This window comes from Sceloporus occidentalis, unplaced genomic scaffold (genome assembly GCF_023333645.1).
Source record: "Sceloporus occidentalis isolate IW3139 unplaced genomic scaffold, rSceOcc1.0.p SCAF_7, whole genome shotgun sequence".
Classification (NCBI taxonomy): Eukaryota; Metazoa; Chordata; class Lepidosauria; order Squamata; family Phrynosomatidae; genus Sceloporus; species Sceloporus occidentalis.
In genome coordinates, this window is record NW_028316987.1 from 18,398,053 (window position 1) to 18,420,182 (window position 22,130).

The following is a 22,130-nucleotide window of genomic DNA, read 5'->3' on the forward strand; positions in this document are numbered from 1 at the left end:
CTTGCTTGCCTTTCCCCCCAAAGTGACACCTCATAGATTGAGGTGGCCTAGTGAGCATCATGGCTGAGGGAGCAATTTGAAGCTTCCCACCTCTGTCAGTTTGACTACTACAGCAGAGCTCCAGTGTGTTACATGCCCCATTCAATGACAGCATAGGAGGTATTATGGAGATAACACTAGGAATAAAGATCTTTTTAAAAAAGTATAGCATTAAAAGAAATCAGGATTATTGGGCCTATTTAGAACACACTGACAATCCTCTTTTTTTTAAAGAAAAGTTTAAGACTTTATTTTCATGATGTATTTCAAGCAATATAACAAAACATCGACCTTTGGAATACTGTTGTGGTGTTGAGTCTTACAGTGCATTCTCAAGTGTTCTATTCTAGCATCTCTTTGCTGTGAATCCGTGGAAAAAAACATTTTAAGTGTGCAGATACCAACCCCAGACATGGGCTATTTGTTTAACTTTCCAAAATACAGTGTTATCAACAATTTCAAAGGGTGTGCTAGATCCAAAACAGACACCAACAGAAAAAAGCAAAAGGGACTAGTTTACAAGTATTTAGGCACAAGTACAATTATCAACTACTGAACACATTTATCTTGCAGAGCACAGCTTGAAGATAGCAGGCTGTTTGCATCTGGCCAAGGAGTATCTCAACACTGGCATTTCTTCCCGTCTTGATTTTGAAGATACCATAATTAGCTATTAATTTTCTGTCGCAGATGTTCAACAGAATTCTTGATTTCCATTGCAGTAGGTTTTTGTCTAATACTTATTCTCACTAAATACCAGCAAGCTGCCTTAATACTAGTTCAGTTTTAGCCCAGTGTTGTTTGCTCTGGCTGGCAGTAGTTCTGAAGTTAGTATATAATTTGTTAGCTGATCCTTATAACTGGCCATCTCAAGGACTGAGCTGGGGACATTCTGTGTGCAATGAACAGTGGTCCCTTCACCTTGAAAAAACTGGTAGCTATATCAGTATTGATACATAAGTATAGGCAAAAAGTAAAAATAGCCTGTTCACTTCTAAAGTAACATACAGGTTGTCTTGTTCTGTACTGAACGTTAGAAATATTTTAATTTGTTTGTAAAGGTTTGGAAACTATTGTTTCAGTTTATTCTGCTAGAATTTCAGCAGCAGAGAAAATGTGGTAGCTTGAGAATGCCAGATCTACATTCCTCCTTCCATGGGTTACATGCTGCAATGTAAAAACAACCAGCAAAACTTGAACAGTGAGGAAGTTGGAGTTTGCTGTCCTTGGATGCACATATAGTTCCCACTATTGGTCCAAAGTGAGAAGACTAGAGGGTTGAAGCAAAACAGCAGAGAATATCAGCCCCCAACAGTAACACATAGTGCTTACAAACTTGCTTAGTAAAAATAAATCACTAAATGATATGGGAGACCTCTGCTGAAAATTAAGATACCTGCAGTCATTGCCTTAGGTGTTGCATATGCTAAATGTATAGAGATATGTGAAAATTAGTGGCAACTGCCAGGGCCAGCTTTTCTAAGCAATCTGCTCCCTTTATAGTATAGATTAAAAATCCATTAAACCTAACAGCATGGTTATTTTTGCATTTATACTTCTCATTAATTTATACAACACATATACAGTTTGGCTGATAAATTAGCACATTTGCCAGGTAACAGCATTTTTTCTTTACAGTGAATTGATTTGAGAGATAAGGCAATTTATCAGTTTCTCTTTAGCACTTAACAAAAAGAAGTCCAGAACAGTCATATTTTCAGTAAAACGGCAGCCTTAGCTTTCGCAAAAATGAATGCTAATACAGCATATGAGGAGGAATTTACAAATGCATCTTTTTGGCATAGCTGAATACAAATTTGTCAGCTTTTCGTTTTAGTTCATCACATATAATAGCATAGTGGCAAAAGACTTAATTTTCTTGCAAGATAATTTCTGCTAATGTGCAAAATTTTGAAGAGTGCTGAAAAGAGATAAATAGCATACACACAGGCTACATAATTATTTAATGAAATCAAAATTTGAGGTGTATGTGCTGTGAATAAATCTTTTCTAGCTGTCATCTAAGTTCTTCAACTATCGATTGAAATGGCAGTAGGTCCAGATGTGTTTAACCATGGGAGTTATTTGTTCTGTTTTTATATACAGCAATAACCATGTTAATACATGGTTATTGATAGTACGCTTATATAATATTGGGATATTTAAGGCTTTTCAAAAATGTTAGGAAGTTCCAAACTAGATAGCATTTAGAAAGCACTGGGGTAAAGTCTAACATGTGGATCTTTAAAACCAATAGCGTAGCATTAAAAAGCCTCTTCATCTTTTGGGGCCTGAAGTATATAGCCACCTAAGTCAGTGCCTGTACATGAAGGAATTAGTAGTATCATTTGTAATCTACCCATCTGTTCCCAGTGATGAGATCTTTATGTCCTACAACATTAAATGTTTTCTACTTAACAAGATAGATCCAAGAGCAAACACAGATGTATACAGTATTAACTTCTAGGTTTCACATGCTTTACACTTAGAGACACCAATCTGAAGCACAAATACACAAGTCCTAGTACATTTTCCCTCAATTTGTACTTCTCTATATTACAAATACACTGTCCAGTCTAAGACTATTGTGATTTATACAGAATCTATACTACAACCAAAATCTCTGAATTACATGAAGGTGTTAAGCTATGATGTTCTACCATCTTCTGAAAATGAAATGTCTACATACATGCTGGGAAAATATTAAGATAAGAGTCTATGTTCAAACAAGGTTGACTTGCATCCAAACCAATATTATTAATGTGATTCTGGCTTACATCCTAGCATTCATTATTATTACTACCAACATGCCTTGGAAATGTTGTACAACTACCCATTAAAATGGTCAAAACTTGTAACAACTCCAGTGTTTTTCATTTTATACACAAGACACTTCACAATGTAGTTATAATTCTGTATACTTGGATGCAGTGCCCAAATGATTTTGTGACAAAAACATGTGCTGTAACTGATGTACAGTAAATGAAATATAGAGAAGAAATTGTGATGCAGCTCAGATTTGCTATTAAGTCGTCAATGCTTATAGAGTCAAAAGAAAGCTTTCTCACATCATTCACAGTCTTGTTGTAAAGATAAGATGGATACAGCTTGGGTAGAAAACCCATGGCCCCTGCCAATCTACTTTATACATTAGGAAACCCCAAATAAATATGATTATTCCAGATATTAAGAATAAATGAACAATTATTTTCTCGATTGCATTCATAGAGCTAAAATAAAGTGATGTTACAAGTAATTACAAATATACAGGTTCAGCATTCTAGCTGGGAAAAAATTCTTATTTTGCAAATAAATCCAGAGGGGTAGCAAGAAGCATTGCTTTTGCCTTATAGGTTGCAGTGTACACAGATGGTCAGAGAACAAACAGCATATGGAAAGGAAAGCATGAAAGGCCATGTTTACAATGCTTCAATATCACAAGCACATCCATCTCACCAGTTTTTTTTCCCTACATTATTAATGAAGTAGATCTTTTAAGGCAGAAGAGAGACATTCTGTAGATCTCGGTGCTAATGGCTCATCACACTCACATGGTTTCAGTGGTAGATGATGAGGTACTTTTTTTCCTGAAACGAGGTCTAAGGCTCCTAGGCGGTGCCTGTTGAAAACAAAACACATTGCATTGACTTGTCTTTCCATTAATTTAACTGGCACCGAGGAATGAATATTTTTGTAGGCAGTTAGCATATGAAGATTTCCAACAACAGAATGGATCTAAGGCTCAATTTCCAGAAAATCTTACTGGAGCAAATTTAGTGTTTGGCAGAAGCACGGCCTTCTGCTGTGGTATAACACCTCCATTTATGTTACAAGGTGCAAATGAAGTGTTCCCATCACAGAACCAATATGAATTATAGCAATGGCATCCAGTGTTGGAAGTAGAAAAGGGTGGATCACATGCTTTATTAGACCTTGTTAAACTGGGGAAGTTTAGCTACACAAGAGAAAATTATGAAATAATTAGGAAGTGCTGTAATAAATCCATATTACCACTAGCTCCTTTTAAACACCATAGTTGGAGATATTCCTTCAGGTAGGAGGTATATAAATTGATCAAATATCAGCAGAGGATCCCACACAAAGACTATCTCATTCCTATATTCCAGGCAAGTCCTGTTTTAATCTCTTACCTTGTTTACTTGCTTTCTTCTCTCGCCAATACATGTATGCACAACATCTACCTTCATGCATTTGAAAAAGTAGCTATTTGGCTTTTAATGCTCTTATCTCACTGCCTCAAATTTGCTTGTATAATTTAAGCATGGCTGGGGAGTATGCATTAGATAGGTGAACAACAGGAATAAAGTTGCTATTTTATATGTAAAGTAGTATGTCACTATAAGAGACCTTGAGTTTGGACTAGGACTCTCATTTGGATCTCTGCCTTTTCAGCCACAGAAGCCTACTGGGTGACCCTGTCACACTCTCTAGGGAAAGGCAATGGCAAACCTCCTCTGGATAAATCTTGACAAGAATAAACTATTACACTACTATTAGATGGCATCTGATGATGATAATAACACTATGTATAAAATAAGCGGTACAGCTTCCTCCTACAACACTTGTTAACTAATTTTCTATTTACTGCACTTACATGTGAATACATTCTCGCCAACATCCCAGTCCATATCTGATACTAGAGCACCAAAACACACTAATTATATTTCAGCGTGTAATAAAATGCCTTCTTGTTCTTGAAACAATTGCACCATAGCTATAGTGCAATTATTTTAAGTGTATGCTGCTGCCTCAATCATGTTTACAGACTACAACATGGAATTAAAAAGAACAGCTTGAGTTGGCATTTGCTAACACTTTTGATTGTATCGATATCTAATGCTAGAAAACATGTCTAAACTAATGAAGCTGAATAGATGAACAACACTTCCATTTTGTTCCATGAGCTACAAAATTCTACTTTAATAAATATCTTAAACTTGATGGATTAAAAGTTAAAATGTTTTGAGTTACTAATGCTTTTGCTATCAGTCTTGGTGGACATCATTCTACTATAGATAAATCTGGGCCAGGCTCATTATGTTGCAAGTCTGCCAAGAGTAGAAACTGTCCATTACCAGTTTCTCATTTTTAGGGCATATCTCTAATATCATGAGGTCTTGGAAGCCATTATAACTACTGATGGCTGTGTTTCCTGCCAACTATGGCTATTACGTGTATTTGGAGAAGCTGTAATGCATATAGATATATAATAATGTAGCACTGGTATATTATCCCATTTCACAAAGTCTTACTTAGTATTTAACATAATTACTTAGCATCCTGTTCTTTCTCAGCAATAATGCTAAAAGCACAAGATAGCAAATGGAGAGCTACCATAGCCACTTCCACAGATCTAGCATCTCTGCCACCATAGCTGTCACTACTTGTCACCGCATGTTGTCCATGAACTCATCAACAAGAAGCAATGCAAGGAATAGCTCCAATAATGTCATGACACATTCCTTCCCCTACACACAAAGCAGAACCACTACTTGTAAGCATTTACAAATGCTATGGAGCACCTTATTAAGCATGTAAGCACCTAAGTGCAATGAAATAAAGCCCAGTCACTTATCTTTATTATTAAATTGCAGAGTCCCTGACTGACAACCTGTTTAGTTGTGGCTAGTGTGTGTCCACTACACAGATGCATCTCAGAAAATTTGAGGTTCAGAAAGTGTTTATAGGTAATAAAGCTGGATTTGTTACTGTTCAGATTCAAAATCTATTACTTACAAAAACACGACATGGTGATCTTTTAAAAAAACTCTACCTGCATTTAATTAAGTAATTTAATGAATTTCAAGCAGTGCTTGTTTTATTAAGTTATAATACGGTCAACCTGTTGTTTTTGTGTATCTTCAAGTCATTTCCAACTTACGGCGACCCTAAGGCAAACCTATCATGGGGCTTTCTTGGCAAGATTTGTTCAGAGGAAGTTTGCCATTACCTTCCCCTGAGGCTGAGAGCATGTGACATGCCCAAGATCATCTTGGGTTTCATGTGGATTTCATGGCTGGGCTAGGAATCGAACCCTGGCCTCTAGAGTTGCAGTCCAATATTCAAACCACTACACCATGCTGACAAGGTTTTGCCAGTTCCTTCTTCTGAAATATAGCCAACAGCACCTAATATTTATTGATGGTGTCCCATCCAAATACTAACCAGAGTTGATCCTGCTTAGCTTCCAAGATCAGACAAGATCTGGTGTCTTTAGAGCAGTGGTCCCCAAACTGTGCCCTTTAAGAGATTTTGGACTTCAGCTCCCAGAAGCTTCAGCCATGTTGGCCAATAGTCTGGGATTCTGAGCGCTGAAGTCCAAAATCCCTTAAACAGCACAGTTTGGGACTACTGCCTTAGAGTATTTAGGATCTCATAGCTTCTCTAGGATTCCATAGGATGTTGTCATGGAAGTTAAAGTGCTATAACTGTGTAGTGTGAAAGGGCCCAAAGTTACCTAAGCCTTATTTTCTATACTGCATAAACAGTAAAGGGCTAATGTAATATCATATAGTGTTTACTGTCACAGTTTAGGCTTCAGGCATGCATACTTTGCCTTATTCTTTCTACCCCCATCTTCCTTCACAAGGTGGATCTGGACCCAAACCATAGGCACATGTGGCCACCTAGTTGCACCTGTTTTCCTGTAAGTTATTTCAGGAAGGTCCTATGCATCTTAAGATAGGCATTGCAACGAACTGGATGTGCTGAAATTAAATATTTACAATTTTATAACCAGATCTCTGATCATGCCAGAGAAGTGGTTTTGTTACTTTTGTTTTTCCCCCCAAACAGGATTGAATTCCATATCTAAAGTCAGTTTTGTGTGCATTCCTTATACACTTTTGTACAAAACCTCACTGAAGCTTTCAGATATTTGGTTGTCAAAATTAAAATGTTCGAAAGATATACAGTTGTATGTTGTTAATGCGTGTGTGTATGTACAGATACAAATGTGTTGATGTCAGTGACCCACATGCCATTTTGCCCCTTGCTTGCAGAAGTGAATTGAAGCTTAGTGAGGAAAAGTCTAGATCTGTGAAGTCTAAGGCTGGAATCCTATTGGTGACTTATGTCTGGGTTCAAATATCACACCTGCACCAATTCTTACACGGATATTGTTACTTTGGCCAATAGGAGCTTGGCTTATGTTGTTGAGTAGTAAAATATGTGAGACCATGTCTTTACTGGTTACACAGCACAGACTATAAATGGGGAGCCTTAACAGTCCCCATGCTTTTGTGGATGGGTATTGAATTTGAATTTTTCTTCAAATGAAGTTTCTCAGTCCTAGAATATAGCCATGGCCATGCATATACAAACCTTTTAAAGATTTCTATTTACTATTTTTATATAAGGACATTTAATTCCTCTCATTCAAGGGACACACCTCAGTTCTGAAAAGATGTTCCTATGATGACACAGTAACAGCTTCACATGAAACAAAGAACCTATTGTGCCGATGAGGGTCAGCAGATTTTTCATTGCAATTTAGGTGACTGTTCGTGTTTTTGAAGCCTGTTTCCCTTATGGAAATACCTCAATGACTGGCTCCTTCGTCTGAGGTCTTTTAGTCTTGGATGTACAATCCAATGAGTCCTTCTCATCCTCATCTGAGAACGCAACATCAGTTGGTTCACAGTTTGCATCAGGTGGGTTTGCAGTGTTTGCCTCACTCTCTAGTTCAACCACTTATAATGGCCATTTAATCTAAATGGTGAAGAGAAACAGGACACGGAAAGGTCAGACAAGACTTGGGGTCACCAGACTCACATCAGCTATTGCCTGGCCAATGCATTTTCCAAGGGTTAATAATATGAATGGGGTTAAAAGGCACACTTCAACAGCAATGGCTTTGTCATCAATAAATAAAAATAACTTTATTTATTGTCAGTTTGGGAAATAATCTATTCAAGACTGTTTCTAGAAGTCTAGTTGCTTCCAATTGGCCGTTGGTTGATTTGAAGCCACCCAATCTTAGATTATTAAGGCACCTTATGTGTTTTACAATTTCTTTTCTAGAGAAAATTAAATTTTAAGTTGGTGTCCTTTCTTGCTGATCAGGGAAGTAGGAATCATTGAACACAAATGTCCTTAACAGTGATGTGGGATAGTTTTCATTTACTTTCTTCTGAGTCTCTAGGCTGCAAGATTTTGTCTTTGGTGAGTCAACTCTCAAAGTCCCTTCAAAGAAATGAAGGCAATTCTTTCAGGAAACAGTCAATCTTCTGGAGGAGTTCCAAATGACCCATTTTTATAAGTACTGATTAATTAAACTTCTTCATTTCTATTTAATAAAACCCTGCTGTTTGAAGGGAGAAGGAACTTCAGGCTGATTAATTTACAGAGATCTGATCTCCCAGAGAGTTTTCTTTCCTACTACTTATATGTCCACTAATTTCCCAAACATTTCAATATAGCTGAAATATATACTGCCCCCCCCCAAAAAAATCAAACATGAATCCCATATACTAATTTGCCCCCCTCCCATTATTTATAGTACTTCATTTTTCCCTTTCCCAATTTAGTAATTGATTGCTTAATGCTTTCTGAACATTTATACCTCATGCTGTTTTACCTTTATTTAAGACTTACATTATAAGCCACTTTTGGGCTCCATATCGAGAGAGAGACATGATATAAATTAAGTAAAAGAAATACAGGCCTGTTACAGACTGCCAAAATAAAGCTGCTTTGGGTCTCCGTTCCTAAGCACTGGAGTTCAGCTTTGGTGCAGCTTCCGGACTCTTAGGACCCATGCATCATTTAAACAGCATACCTCCAAAGAGACCCAAAGCAGCTTTATTTTGACAGTCTGTAACAGGCCACAGTAGTGCCCTCTTAGTGTGTTGGACTACAGTTTTCATTATCTCTATGATGGGAGTTGTAGATCAGTGTTTCAAAGGGCATCTGGTAAAAGAAGGCTGATGTAATGCATCCGGATTATACGGGTACATACAGCATATCCAAACAAAATGTTTCTGTTAGAAAGGTTACTGAATGTACCACAGTGTAAGTAAAATTATACTTGAAGTGAGTGTTATTAAATCTAAAGAATGGGAAATGGAAAACTCAAATTGTGAAAACTAGTCAGTGACTAGGGCCTGTTACAGACTGCCAAAATAAAGCTGCTTCGGGTCTCTTTGCAGGTATGCTGTTTAAATGATGCATGGGTCCTAAGAATCCGGAAGCTGCACCAAAGCTGCACTCCAGTGCTTAGGAATGGAGAGTGGCTTTGGCGCAACCTCCGGACTCTTAGGACCCATGCATCATTTAAATAGCATACCTCCAAAGAGACCCGAAGCAGCTTTATTTTGGCAGTCTGTAACAGGCCTGGGAAACCTATTTTAAAGCTTTCTTCTGAAGATGCAATAATGTTCTGTACTCTACAGTTCCCCTCACTAAGGGTGAAAGCATTTCCCACCTCAAATGCTCCTCCTCACTAACAACATCCATAAATTGCAAATAATGCAAGGATAAGGAGGTATTTCTTTCCCTTTACAAGTTGTGCTGGTTTTTCTTTCACACAGTATGTTGGTTCAAGAACACTCTCCAAGCATTTCATAGGAAAATGCAAGACTACACCAAAGTTCAAATAGACCCAGTAAAGAACAGACAAATTTGCAGGGGTAGAATTATTATCCTCCCCTAAGGGCTTTTCTGTAGATTGTCTGGTCAGAGCAGCACAAGAGGATTCCTTTCAGGCAAGCATTACAATTTATCTTCTGCATGGATAATTAGCTTAGAAGGTGGAGCTGTAGTCTGTCATTTTAAGATCTTGTTTTCTTTTAAAAACTAGTCAGAACAGGGATTTGGAGAAGGTAAAGGGAGTGTTAAAATTAGAAAGATGACCATGGTTGATATGTTGATTTCTTAGACTGTGACGCTCTGAATGTTTATTGTGAAGTAAATCTGATGGAAGATGCTGATAAAAATAGGCATCTTGTCACAAGCCTGCCTGTGACAGGCAGAACAGACCACCTCAAAAGGGTTTCTTGAAGCCGACCCTGAGAAAGCTGGATTGGGGCAGTGGCAACCACATGCCATGGCCCCAATCTGCCATTTTGCAGGCCCCAAAAGAAGTGGCAAAATGCCACTCCTTTTCGTGCCAGCAAAAAGCCAGCTTTTCCTGCCCTGCTGAGACTTTACGGCACTCCTGCAGCATGTGGCGTGTAAATGCTGCGTTGCCAGAGCATTCAAAAGCTGGCCCATGTCTGGGCAGCTGGGCGGTCTGAAGCAGGCTTCTGGGCATCTTGGGGGTGTGCACTGTATGCATATCATGTCCCCAAGCTGGCTGGAAGCTGGCTTTCTTGACCCGTCTGTTTCGTCCCATAGTAAACTAAGTAAAGGTTTATGTACAGGAGGAAAGTAGAGAAAATCATCAAGATCAGATTCAGAGGTGATACACACTAGGGCAAGCCCCATATGCACTGATGGAATGTGTGTGAAGTGCCTGTGACTATATAGGAAATGTGTAGTGAAATGTCAACTCAGAGAACAACTGTGGTGGAAAATGAAAACTGCATTCTAATGATTAGTAGCAAATGGAATGAAAATCAAAGAAGCGTCTCTATTATAGTATACATATATAAAAGTATGGTGTGGCCTCATTTGAAATACTATGTACAGTTATGTCACTTCTTCTCAAGAAAGTTATGATATAGCTGGAAAAGATGTATCAACCAAAATGACCAAATAGTTGGATTACTTCTCCCTTTAGGAGATGCTGAAGAGTTTTTCTTTTGAAAAGACGTCAAAGGAGAAAAATAAAAATTCAGAATTATGCTTTCAGTGATGAAAATGCTGAAAGAAAGGACTTCCCCCTCCCTTTTTTGAAACAGAACATGGAGTCACTGAATAAAATTGGTAGTAGAAATAGGACAAAAAGTCCCCCCCCCCAATGATTCATAAACATAGATGCTGAATTCATTGTTTTATATGGAGATGACCAATGGAGTTAGGCAAATCAGTGGATGACAGATGAATGTACAGTTACTATCAATGACAGTAAATGGGAGGAAACCCATTGTTCAGAGGCAATGTGATAACAGTCAATGAAGGGGAAGCAGCAGAACCTGGCGATGGGCCTAATGTCTACCTTCTGAGATTCCCAGAAGCATTTACTTGGTTATGGTTGTTAAGAAGATACTGGAGAAACCTTGGTCTCATGTATTAGGACTCTTCTTAGGTATCAATTAAATGTAGAGCAGACATCTGTGCATGACTAATGTAACTGTATCTGATGACACTACCCTTGCAATATGTGCTCACATTAACTGCAAAAAGAGTGTCTTTGGGGCAAGCAGCAAAGTCAATATGTGCTACAGTTGCATTACTGTAGAGTAAAGTCATATAAAAATGTCTTACATTTTATGTTACATGGTTACGATTAAAGAAAGATAAATTAGTCAGCAACAGCTACCACATGCTGCAAACATTTTAGGACTTGAGTTGTCTTAAACACTGCAAGGGACACTTTGATCGGAAGAAAACCAGACAAGCTGCGTGACTGCAGCAAGGGTGGGAATAATGTAGCTTTTCAAATGATACTGGAATGTAATTTGCAGGATTCCACATCATTGGAAATTGTAGATCAGCAACATCTGGATTGCCACATGATTCCCACCTCTAGTTTTCAGCCACTCTATTGCTAAGTAGAGAACCCAGCAAACACTGCCATATATACACCGTACACAACAGTCTCAGATCTAAGTAAACAGAGTTAGGAGGTTGAATCATTAAAATAAAATCTGGAAGGCTGTGATTAGGCAAGCATTCTATGCCACACCAAACAGTCAAGCATCCTGTATATTATTATATTGTTACAGGTAAGTTATTTTTGAGTTGTGCTGTGCAGTCCTATCTATGCATGGAAACAAGTCCAATCATGCAAAAACACTTACATCAGTGTCCGAAAATATTTACATAAAGAAGGAAAGAAAGAAAAACAGTGAACAGAAAGCACATGTCAGGGAAAATTTATGGCGTTGAGGTACATGGTTATTATATGGAAAAGAGTGGTTAAACTGTGAAGTCGAAGGCTTTCATGGCCGACATCCATAGTTTTTTGTGGGTTTTTCGGTCAATAAAAGAGCTAACATTATTCAACAAGAGTCACCAGTAGAATTGAAAACATGAACTAAAATTATGGCTAGGTTTTGTGAAAACAAAGTTTACAAAACTACTCTGCACATTCTGTAGTGATCACAACGTTTTGAAAAAGTTACATAATGAAAAACATAAGAACAGATGAACTTACACTTACTAGACAAAACAAACTAAACAAAATCCGAAACCGAAGTGTAATGAAACTTGGAGATAATATCATGAATATATCTAGTTTTCCATAAATGAAGCCTGTCAAATTTTGTTCCCAACTAATAATGTTTTTAAATAATAATACTGACAAATTAGAAAAAGAGATGCCTGAGGTTTCTTCTAAAATCAAAAGGGAAATAGTTTGGCTTTTAAACTGCCTTCTTATTAGGGCACAAAAACATAACAGAACAATACTTCGATAGCAGAAGATAATCTGAACAAAAACATTTTTACAGCACAATAATGGAATAGTAAAACAAATACTGGAACTACAACAAACCTTAATCTGTTAAACAATTCAGAATCAATTTGGAGCAACATGCTATTGATACTACAGGCACTAACATTAGAGTTTACAGCAAGCCATTTATTGGTTAAATTTGTTTCATACATTCCAGTTCCACTGCCCCACCAAAGGCCCTTGACTTTCAGTCCAGGATTTACAGCTGGATGGACAAGAGGCACCCCAAGTTCAACTTCTGAAACTGAAAGTTCTAGGATTCTTTTGGGAAATCAGCCCCTCTGAGCCCCTTCTATGCTTGAAATTCTATCCAAATCTTGCTTCAGGTGACAATAGGTTGCATGCACTGTTCAGGTGGCTATTAGTTCATCCTGGGCAATGTTCAAAAGGGCTCTTGCTTATAACAAAGCACCTATACAGCTTGAATCTGAGTTATTTGAAGGACCTTATCTCCCTGTATGGGCCCTTATCTATCTATCTATCTATCTATCTATCTATCTATCTATCTATCTATCTGATAGACAAAGGTCAGACCAAATTGACAGAAAGCTTTGTTGGTGCTGTTTACACTCAAAATAGGACCACTGTGTCTGTGGGAGCAATGGTGACATGTTATCTCTGCCAAGGATATTATATGGGTAAAATATGGCTGTTGTTTAAGGTATGGAACTCAGATGTAACTCTTCATCTAAGTTTTACATATCCTTGTAATTCTCCTGCCATAACACATGATACCACATCAACATTTTGCCAGACCAAGTCAGACTAACTGTGCCACAAGCAGAAAACAATGTGTACAGCTCAGGCAGATGAGTCCAGCTGCAGATTATATAGTGAAATGTATATAACACACGTATATGCAGTATATTATTAAGGAATTAAATATTTTAGAGGCATTATATAAAAAGCTTTGTCCATTTTGGAGATGGCGGAAGAGGCAGCACTAGGACTAACAGCTTCTTGTTCCAAAGGACAATAAGAGAATGCAAAGAAACCATTCAAGGAAGCGAGCTGAGCCACAGATCAAAATTACACATGAAAAGGCAGTCAAAATCCATGAAATCTATGGGAATACTAAAGGAAATGAGCTAACATAGGCCAGTTGCCTGTCGGGGGACACAAGTTTCTTGTAACATGTGCGAACAATTGTTGGCTCACGATTAAGGGTTATATTTGTTTTAATGGCTTGCTCCCCAATCAGTTTGAAAGAGGATGCAAAACCAAGATTGCAGCCTGGACCTTTATGAACCACAATTCCCAAAATCCAGCCAGTATGGCCACTGGGGAATTATTCCCAAAATTAACTTTTCTAAGCTCTAACCAATTATTTTTGCATGCCTTCAAGTCATTTCTGACCTAAGGTGAACTACTGTAGGGTTTTCATGGCAAGATTTGTTCAGAGGAGGTTTGCCTTTGCCTTCCTCTGATGTGAAGAGAGTATGACTTGTCCTACTTCGCTTATTAGGTTTCCATGGCCGAGCAGCGATTCAAACAGCTGTCTCCCAGTGCCCTAGTCCAGTGTTCAAAACCACCACACCATGCTGGCACTCCTCTGACCAGTACACCATCTTACTTTAAGCTAGCAATGAGTTTAGATCCCACTGGTCAATGAGCTATCTGTTGATGGTATTTGTATCCCTAAGAAATACTCAGTGTCAGTGGGGACATCAAAGACTATGGCAAACTTAAATATTAAATCTTTTAGTAAAGATGTCCTTTTACAACACTTGGGAAAAAATTAAAACAGATCATGCCAGTCTTGGCCACACAGATCAGTACACAGCTCATTACAATGCAGAGCAATCAAAACCGCATGCAGCAGTGCACCATAAATCTGTCACTTTGTTGTCAGTGCCACAAAACTGAGTTTGTGCACAACAACCACAAGGCATGGGAACTCATATTTACCAAGGATACATGTTTTACAGAAGAGGAATCCAGCACTCACCTTGGACAACTCGGCAAACTGTACAACATGCACACTCTGGAAAAGGAGCCACATATTAAAAGCTGACCATGCTATATGAAGGTGGGGTGGGGGATTTTAAGGTGCAGAAGCACTTCAATATCTTCAAGGATATTGAACTTCCCCTCCCCATCCATGAAGGCTCAGTTCTGCCCCACTTACCCAACAGATAGGAAAAAACATGGATGGTCATACCTCCTCTTATTTAATTGTGGTGATGGGTGCATGGATGCACCAGTGTGACCCGCATGCACACACCAGCAATGAATAAAATGGTATGTGGCAATCTGTTGGTGCTCTAATCCATGGACAGCTAGCCTACTGTTATGGTAGGCCTACTGTCTATGATTTACCCTGCTTAGCTGGGCTGTAAATAATGAACCACATACATAAGATGCATTTTGGCTTTAGTATCAGGCTCCAAAATACAAGCATAATCTTAGAAACAGGATTTTGAGGGAGGAACAGGTGAAGGAGGCAGCTGCTTGAGGAAAAAGAGAAGAATTAGGGGGACACCCCTCATCTGAGGTCATTTGGCTCCATACCAAATTCTCTGGGTTGATATGTTGTGAACACTATGGGTGTTGCTGTGGTTGAAAGGTTGCCAGCTGTGCTCACAACAGATCAATTCTGCAGTTTTTCCTGCTCTCAGCTCCACAGGCCAGTGATGAAGTAGTATGTGATGCAGGCCAATACAGGGCGAGAATATACATTATGATGTTTGGCCGATGCTTTAAATTCATTTTTAAGTACTCAGAGAGCATGGCAGGAGCAAAAGCAAGAGAGAAGGACTGAATCTGTGAATCAGGATTTGAATCATTGATAAGTTCACACCTGCAGTGCCAGGGCAGGGGAAATAGGACTCATCTACAAAGGAAAAAACACGGTGAGTCTTGTTTACAGGTGCTTTTGAAATATGTACCCTGCATGCTTTGTATATTACACAAACCCTATGTGTAGCTGCTCTGTACATTGCAGCAACGTCTGCAAGACAGCTGCAGTGAGCCTAGTCAGCACATTGCTGTGGCTCTGAATAGATTAACATAGAATGGAGAGGGACGTGTGACAGTGACTTTTGACATCTCCTTTTGGATATTAAGCTGCCTTCATCATTACTACACAGTCTTCGGTACTACTAGCTTTCTCGTATTTTATACATCAACTTGCTCATAATTCCTAAAATTCCTAGGCAATGCAGAATAAATTTATTTCTGAAACTCAGCTACCTTTAGACTGGTAGCTACACTGACTTTAGCAAATGATATGACATTTACGTGGAGCTGTGGCCGATGCAGTTCACATTACAAAAATAAAACCACCTGTTACATTTATTTTGGCAAGAGAGACCAAGCAACCCTTATCACCAAATTGCCCAGTTAACAATAATCAGAGTTCTTCAGCCATAATATCTGCAGGCAAGGATCATAATGTAACTTCCAAAGGAAATTTATATATATTAAAATTCATATATATATCTATATCTATGTGTGTGTGTGTGTGTGTGTGTGAAATTTACCTGGTGCGGTCCAGGTTGATGCTGCTAATTTTGTTTATGATCTGATTTAAATAAAAGTTTTTTTCGTACAGTGCTGAAACAGTTTTCACATTTCTTTCCATGGAAAATGGACCCAAACCAGCAACCTCTCCCCCAAAGTGAAATTTGTCAATTGGTCTCAAATTTGCAAGGAAATATTTGGGATTTCAGGCTACATGTAAATATCACCTTTGGCCAAAGCCAGTTCTAAAGTATGCAATCTAGAGCAAAACACACATAAATATCATGTGTTTCAGGAGGCTTCTGAAGCAGCTGAAAGTGCAGGTCCAAAATTTTACTACAGTCTTTCTTTTCTTTCTTGTTAAATAACTTATCAAGCCTGGTGACTGTGATCAAGCATGTGAATTCGTATAGCATAGACAGGCAGACAGACTTACTGACTTTTTCAATTACAGTTTAGATAACATGGCAGACTACTAGGTTCTCAATGAAAAGTGACTGCTTACAAGTATACTCTATGTCTTTTATATGTCTTTTAGAAGGCTTATGTCTAATATGTCATGTAGAGGATAATCTAAAATGCTGGATGAAGTCCAGTTTTGGCCATGCTTAGAGCAGACCCACTGAAATCAATGAGACTGACTACAGTCATGACTAACTTAAGTCCCATTGATTTCAATGAGTCCACTCGAAGCAGGAGTAAGTCTCTCTACAAACCTATGCTTAGAAGAGTATAAGAAGGTGCCAGGAGATGGCTAGCAACCAGTGATTTAATTACTAAAAGTGCGCCGCATCGTGGTATTTACATTTTTTAAAAACAACGGTTAATTACATTTAGGTAATTTAATAACCAGACATTCAGAAAGGGGCTAAATCAAAATGTGAATCAGGAAGTGTATTTGCCTCCTGTCATTGTTTTGATCAAATTAAGCATGATGGTTCTGAGAAGGAAGGCTTCTACATCTGGAGGATCTCTAGCTGAGCCAGAATCCTGGAAAAACTTCAGTCAGGACAGGAAAAATTAACAGCGTGCCCCCATCACACTGACCTGAACGTCCAATACTGTCTGATGCACGTTTGGATGTTTTTGACCGGCTCTCCTTGCTGCTTGATCGCACTGAACCTGATGAGGCAGGAGGAGGGGGAGTCACTGTGCTGCTGCTCTCTCCTCTAATTGTTGTGAGATCTTGCATGCTGAAGCTCCGAAGTCTCTCTGATAAAGCTCCTTGGCCCTGTGCAGACAGGCAGAGAGAAAAGGGAAATAGCTTTTCAGCAATCGGTTTATCATACTTTTAGATGCCTTAGAGAGACAAGGTGTTTGAAGACTTGTGAAATTATACTAACGCAGGCTACTGATGCTGTTCTTCCCATTGTTTTTAGAAATAAAACCTCAGTCTTCTACTTTAGTAGATGATATATGTTACACATATACATCTATACATGCATGTATATGTATATTTCTGCCTGTCTCAGAGCTACAGACTAGCTCTTTACAACATTACTATACTTTACTACGGTAGTTCTTTCCTTTCTTCATTCAATCTACTTACATCCAATATGTAAGCCAATGAAACAGGTTCCTATTGGCGGGATACAAACCGCCGCTTTGCGGCGGTCTGCCGCCGCCGCCGGTTAGTCCGCGGGGGAGCCGGAGCCTCCATACGGTGCGACTCCCGCGCGGAGCGAAAAAGAAGCTCCAAAATGGAGCTTCTTCTTGTGTCGCGTTTGCGACGTAGCGAGGCGCCAGGGGCGCACTCGCTACGTCACAACGCCCGCGACACATACGGACGCTCAGCGTCCAATACGTCAAGATGGCGGCGCCCATGTGGAAGGGGCGCCGCCATCTTGTACGTATAGAATACGTACTAGGGTTAGGGGGGTGCAGAAGCACCGCCCCTTCCTAACCCTAGTACGTATTCTATACGTACTAAATGGCGGTATGTATCCCGCCATTAAGAAAAGGCTATGCTCCTAGGCTGCTGGTCTAGTTGTGATCCTCATATATTTTTTACAGCATTAATTAATACATCTATGACAGTTTTGGGCTTGACAAATAAAGTAAATATACACATTATAATAAAGTAAAACACACACATCAGTTGAATCATAAGAAGCTAAGCTCATGCAACATAATAAAGTAAATGTTTCAGTTCCCATTTTTCCTCTTCTGTTATTCTAACTTCAGAGATTAATCATCTTATATTTATCATATCCCCTCCTGGATAACATTAAAATAATGAACAGCAGCAATGTTAAGTTTAGGTGGAACATATTGTTCCCACAAAAACAGTTCTGATTTTGCATACATTTATTTCATATTATCTGTTTTCAACATCTTAACATAATGTTTCAATTCAGCTGCAAGAGCAACACCTCAATTTAACTAAGGACTGCTTTTGTAGAGGTAAATGTTTGTAAAAATTGGAAAAATTCCACTACAAAATATGATCATTGTTGTAAGTGCAATACTATCTACATCATTCAGAAAGCAGAATACAGGATCTAATAGATGTTTATAGCCTAATGCTTTTGTCATTAACTACTGATTGCCCTCCAACATCTTGCCATAGGACATGCCCACCAAACATGATAAAATCTCCAACCATCAACGAGATTCCTATTTATTTTGAGTCATAAACTGCCTAGACATACCTTTTAAAACAATTTTCTGAAATGTACAAATGTACATACTTACTGCATAATCCATGTTCTTTATTTTATATCCCCTGTCCCCATATCTACATTAGAAAAGACTAGGGCTGTATTTACAAGGAGATCTTAGCTTGACCTTTAGCTTAATTTGTAACATTGGCCCTGTACAGACAGGCCAAAAGAAAGCTGCTTTGGGTCACTTTGGAGGTATGCTGTTTAAATGATGCATGCATCCTAAGAAGCTGGAAGCCATGCCAAAGCCACACTCCAGTCCTAAGGACAGTCTGTATGGGGCCATTATCTATCTAAGTTCCTTGATGGTAAAAATTCTGGATCATACATACAATATATTTTATTTGAAGAAATTAATCTGCATGATTCAAATTCAATTTGATTTTGAATGAATAAGGAAAAATATTGAAATTGATAGGGATATTTATACATACAAAGCAAACTATAAATATGGTCATAAATATAAATAGCATTTACACAATATAAAATCTACCGAATATTTAAACACCAGTTTCAGTACAAGAAGAATGATATATTATGTCATTTTCTCCTAAATATTATTCACAAATGTACACATATACTGTATGAGTGTGTGTATGCGCCTCTAGATTTATGATTTTCTTACCCTAGGCAAGAAAACCATGGCCTAGGGTTTTCTTAGGCAAAGAATATTGAAGTGATTTTGCCAGTTCTTTCTTTTAAAATATAGCCTACAACACCTGGTATTCGTTGGCAGTCTCCCATGCAAAACACTGTATTTAAAAATAACATGCCAAGCTCTGTTCAATATGCTACACATCAAGCACACAGTATGCTACATCAATGCTCCTGAAGGGAGGGCTTCCTTGTTGAGTCCACTGCCAAGGGCAGTATCTTGCAGTACTGAAGTCACTTTGTTAAGGCAGTCCTCATTTGGTTTGAATGAGAGATCTGTCAACGCTCTGGAATTCCTGCCTGGGGAAAGCACACTTAACTGAACACCAAACTCCATTTCCCTGTCATTGACAATACGCTGCAACATTTTCAGTAGTATATGCTAATATTTATACAAATGTTACCAGAGTTTGAAAAGGCTATTTTTTGGGACTACAGCTACGAGAATCCTTTCACCAGTATGGTGGCTGGCTAATTATATTATATGGGAATTGTAGTCCAAAAAAGGCAACGTTTCGTCCTCTGGTACCCTCCATTAAACCATGTTTATTTTTGATGGTGAAACCTGAATAGACTTTGAAACTGAATATACAAAAGCCTCAGAACAGAAAGCAAACCAATATCAGTATTCCATAGATTAGTCCCAATGGTAACTGCAGGTACTTGTTTTAGTACTAAATACTAAACTATGAAACATGCTACTCTTTTTTGAAATTACAGTAGTTAGTTTAGGGGTTAAGAGAAACATCCACAGGGTTACCTGCCATTCCTTCAGGTCCAAATACAAGAGAAAATGAAGGAACTGGGTGATCTATCAGATGAAAAAGAAATCCCATTGTGGCAACACATGACAAAGACCAGCTTCGAGGAGGTTCTACAACAGTAGTGACGAGGAATTTAGTTCCTTCAGATGTGTTTCACTACAATTCCCACAATCTCTTTGCATTACTCATGCTGATCTGAATGATCAACCAAAACATCTGGAAGGCCAAAGGTTCATCACCCATTTTACAGCAAGTATGGATAAAATGACAATTAGACCAGGTGGCTGAAGGAATTAGTGTTAAATGCAACTGGGCATTTCATTTCAAACAGACTGAGAGCACAATGCAGGAAAGATGTTGCACATGCAGCAACATGATATTTTTGTGGCTTACATGACAGCCAAATATCTATAGCCCACTAGTAGGTCTGGAGTAACAGTGCAACACAAGACATTACACACATAGGATGGAAAGACTTTCAAGGACTATTTGATGTAATTTTCAAACCTTGCTATAGCAAGGCATTATTCCATTTTATAATTTAAAAAATGAAGTACAGAGAACCTCAATGAAGGATCAAATGATAAATCCATAAGAAATCTAATCATAAATTCTTAGGTCCTACATGCAATATCACTTTGTGTTCAGGTTGTAAGTAATGCCTACAGAACTAATTAACCTAATTAGTAGGCCATGAGCAAATGCTTTCTCTAGTTAGGTATCTAGACGTATTTGTTTTCTACAAAATGTACCCAAGCTGTGTAAAAAACAACTAACCAACAGAACAAAAGACTCAGGCCTGATACAGACAGGCCAAAATAAAGCTGCTTCGAGTCACTTTGGAGATATGCTATTTAAATGATACGTGTGTCCTAAGAGTCCAGAAGCCGCACCAAAGCCACGGTCCAGTCCTAAGGACTGGAGTGCAGCTTTAGTGCAGCTTCCAGACTCTTAGGACGCATGCATCATTGAAACACCATACCTCCAAAGTGACCTGAAGCAGTTTTATTTTGGCCTGTCTGTATAGGGCCTCATTTTCTTTAATAAATTTATTGCATTTGTTCAGAATATGGTGATGAGATTTTAATTTCTTGAATCACACTGGAACATTAATTCATTCGCATAAACTGATTGTTTATTACAATTTCTTTATTCTTTGTTACAGTGTATTTGTTATAATGTAATTTTAATCACTGTAAATAAATACAATAAAATATTTATAAATGAATAGTCATTGTTGGCATAAAATGATTTTAACTTTCAACATATGTCTTGTATTTTGTTTTCAAAGGGAACTCATACTGGGGTGAAGTAGACTGGCAGCTTGGAGCAGCCTCTAGCCACTCCAGCCCCGGTTGACCACCAATTGGTGCATCACTGAGGTGACCAGTTGGTCTGCTCTGAAAGCACCCCGCTACTGCTGTCCCAAATGGGCCACCAGCAAAGAGCAGACTTTCTCTGCTCTTTCTGCTGGCGGCCCAAGGCTGTCTTAGGCAGCCTCAGACCAGCTTCTGGCCGCTCTGGGGATGTGCATCATCTGCACCCCCCACCCCTGAAGCGGCCAGATGCTGCTTTATTTGGCCCATCTGCTTTGGGCCACTGCTAGCTTTCTTTAAAAAGGCAGCCAGTGGGAGCATTGATTGAAACTTCTGGATGACTGGGAGACTGTGGCCCGTTACAGACGGGCACTTTAGTACGCGCAGAGCGCGTACTAGGGTTAGGAAGGGGCGGTGCTTCCGCAGCCCCCTAGCCCTAGTGCGCGCTGCGCGTGCACAAAATGGTGGCGGCCGTTCTGCACGGCCGCCGCCATGAGGATGTAACGACCGCGCCGCCTCTATACGGGGCGGTGTGGATGTGATGTCCTTGCTCCACGCCAGGGCGCCTAGTGCGCCCTTTCCGCGGAGCAGGAAGGAGCTCCGTTTTGGTGCTCCTTCCTGGTTTGGTCCACTGGGCGCAGCCTTCACACAG

The 22,130-nt window shown here is 39.0% G+C and overlaps 1 protein-coding gene across 3 annotated transcripts in view; it reads right to left on the reverse strand.

Moving 5' to 3' along the window:
- Positions 1-252: 252 nt before the first annotated feature.
- Positions 253-22,130, reverse strand: part of REEP1 (receptor accessory protein 1) — a 57,439-nt gene continuing 35,561 nt past the window's right edge. Inside the window, exons 6-10 of one of the 3 annotated variants that reach the window (XM_089532247.1) lie at positions 20,159-20,209; positions 17,129-17,312; positions 14,568-14,603; positions 7,600-7,751; positions 253-3,658 (exon numbers count right to left, since the gene is read on the reverse strand). In XM_089532247.1, the coding sequence (XP_089388373.1) occupies positions 3,587-3,658; positions 7,600-7,751; positions 14,568-14,603; positions 17,129-17,312; positions 20,159-20,209 (495 nt within the window). In that variant the 3' untranslated portion in view covers positions 253-3,586. The remainder of the gene's footprint in view (positions 3,659-7,599; positions 7,752-14,567; positions 14,604-17,128; positions 17,313-20,158; positions 20,210-22,130) is intronic. The other 2 variants (XM_089532245.1, XM_089532246.1) reach the window with 2 other exon arrangements.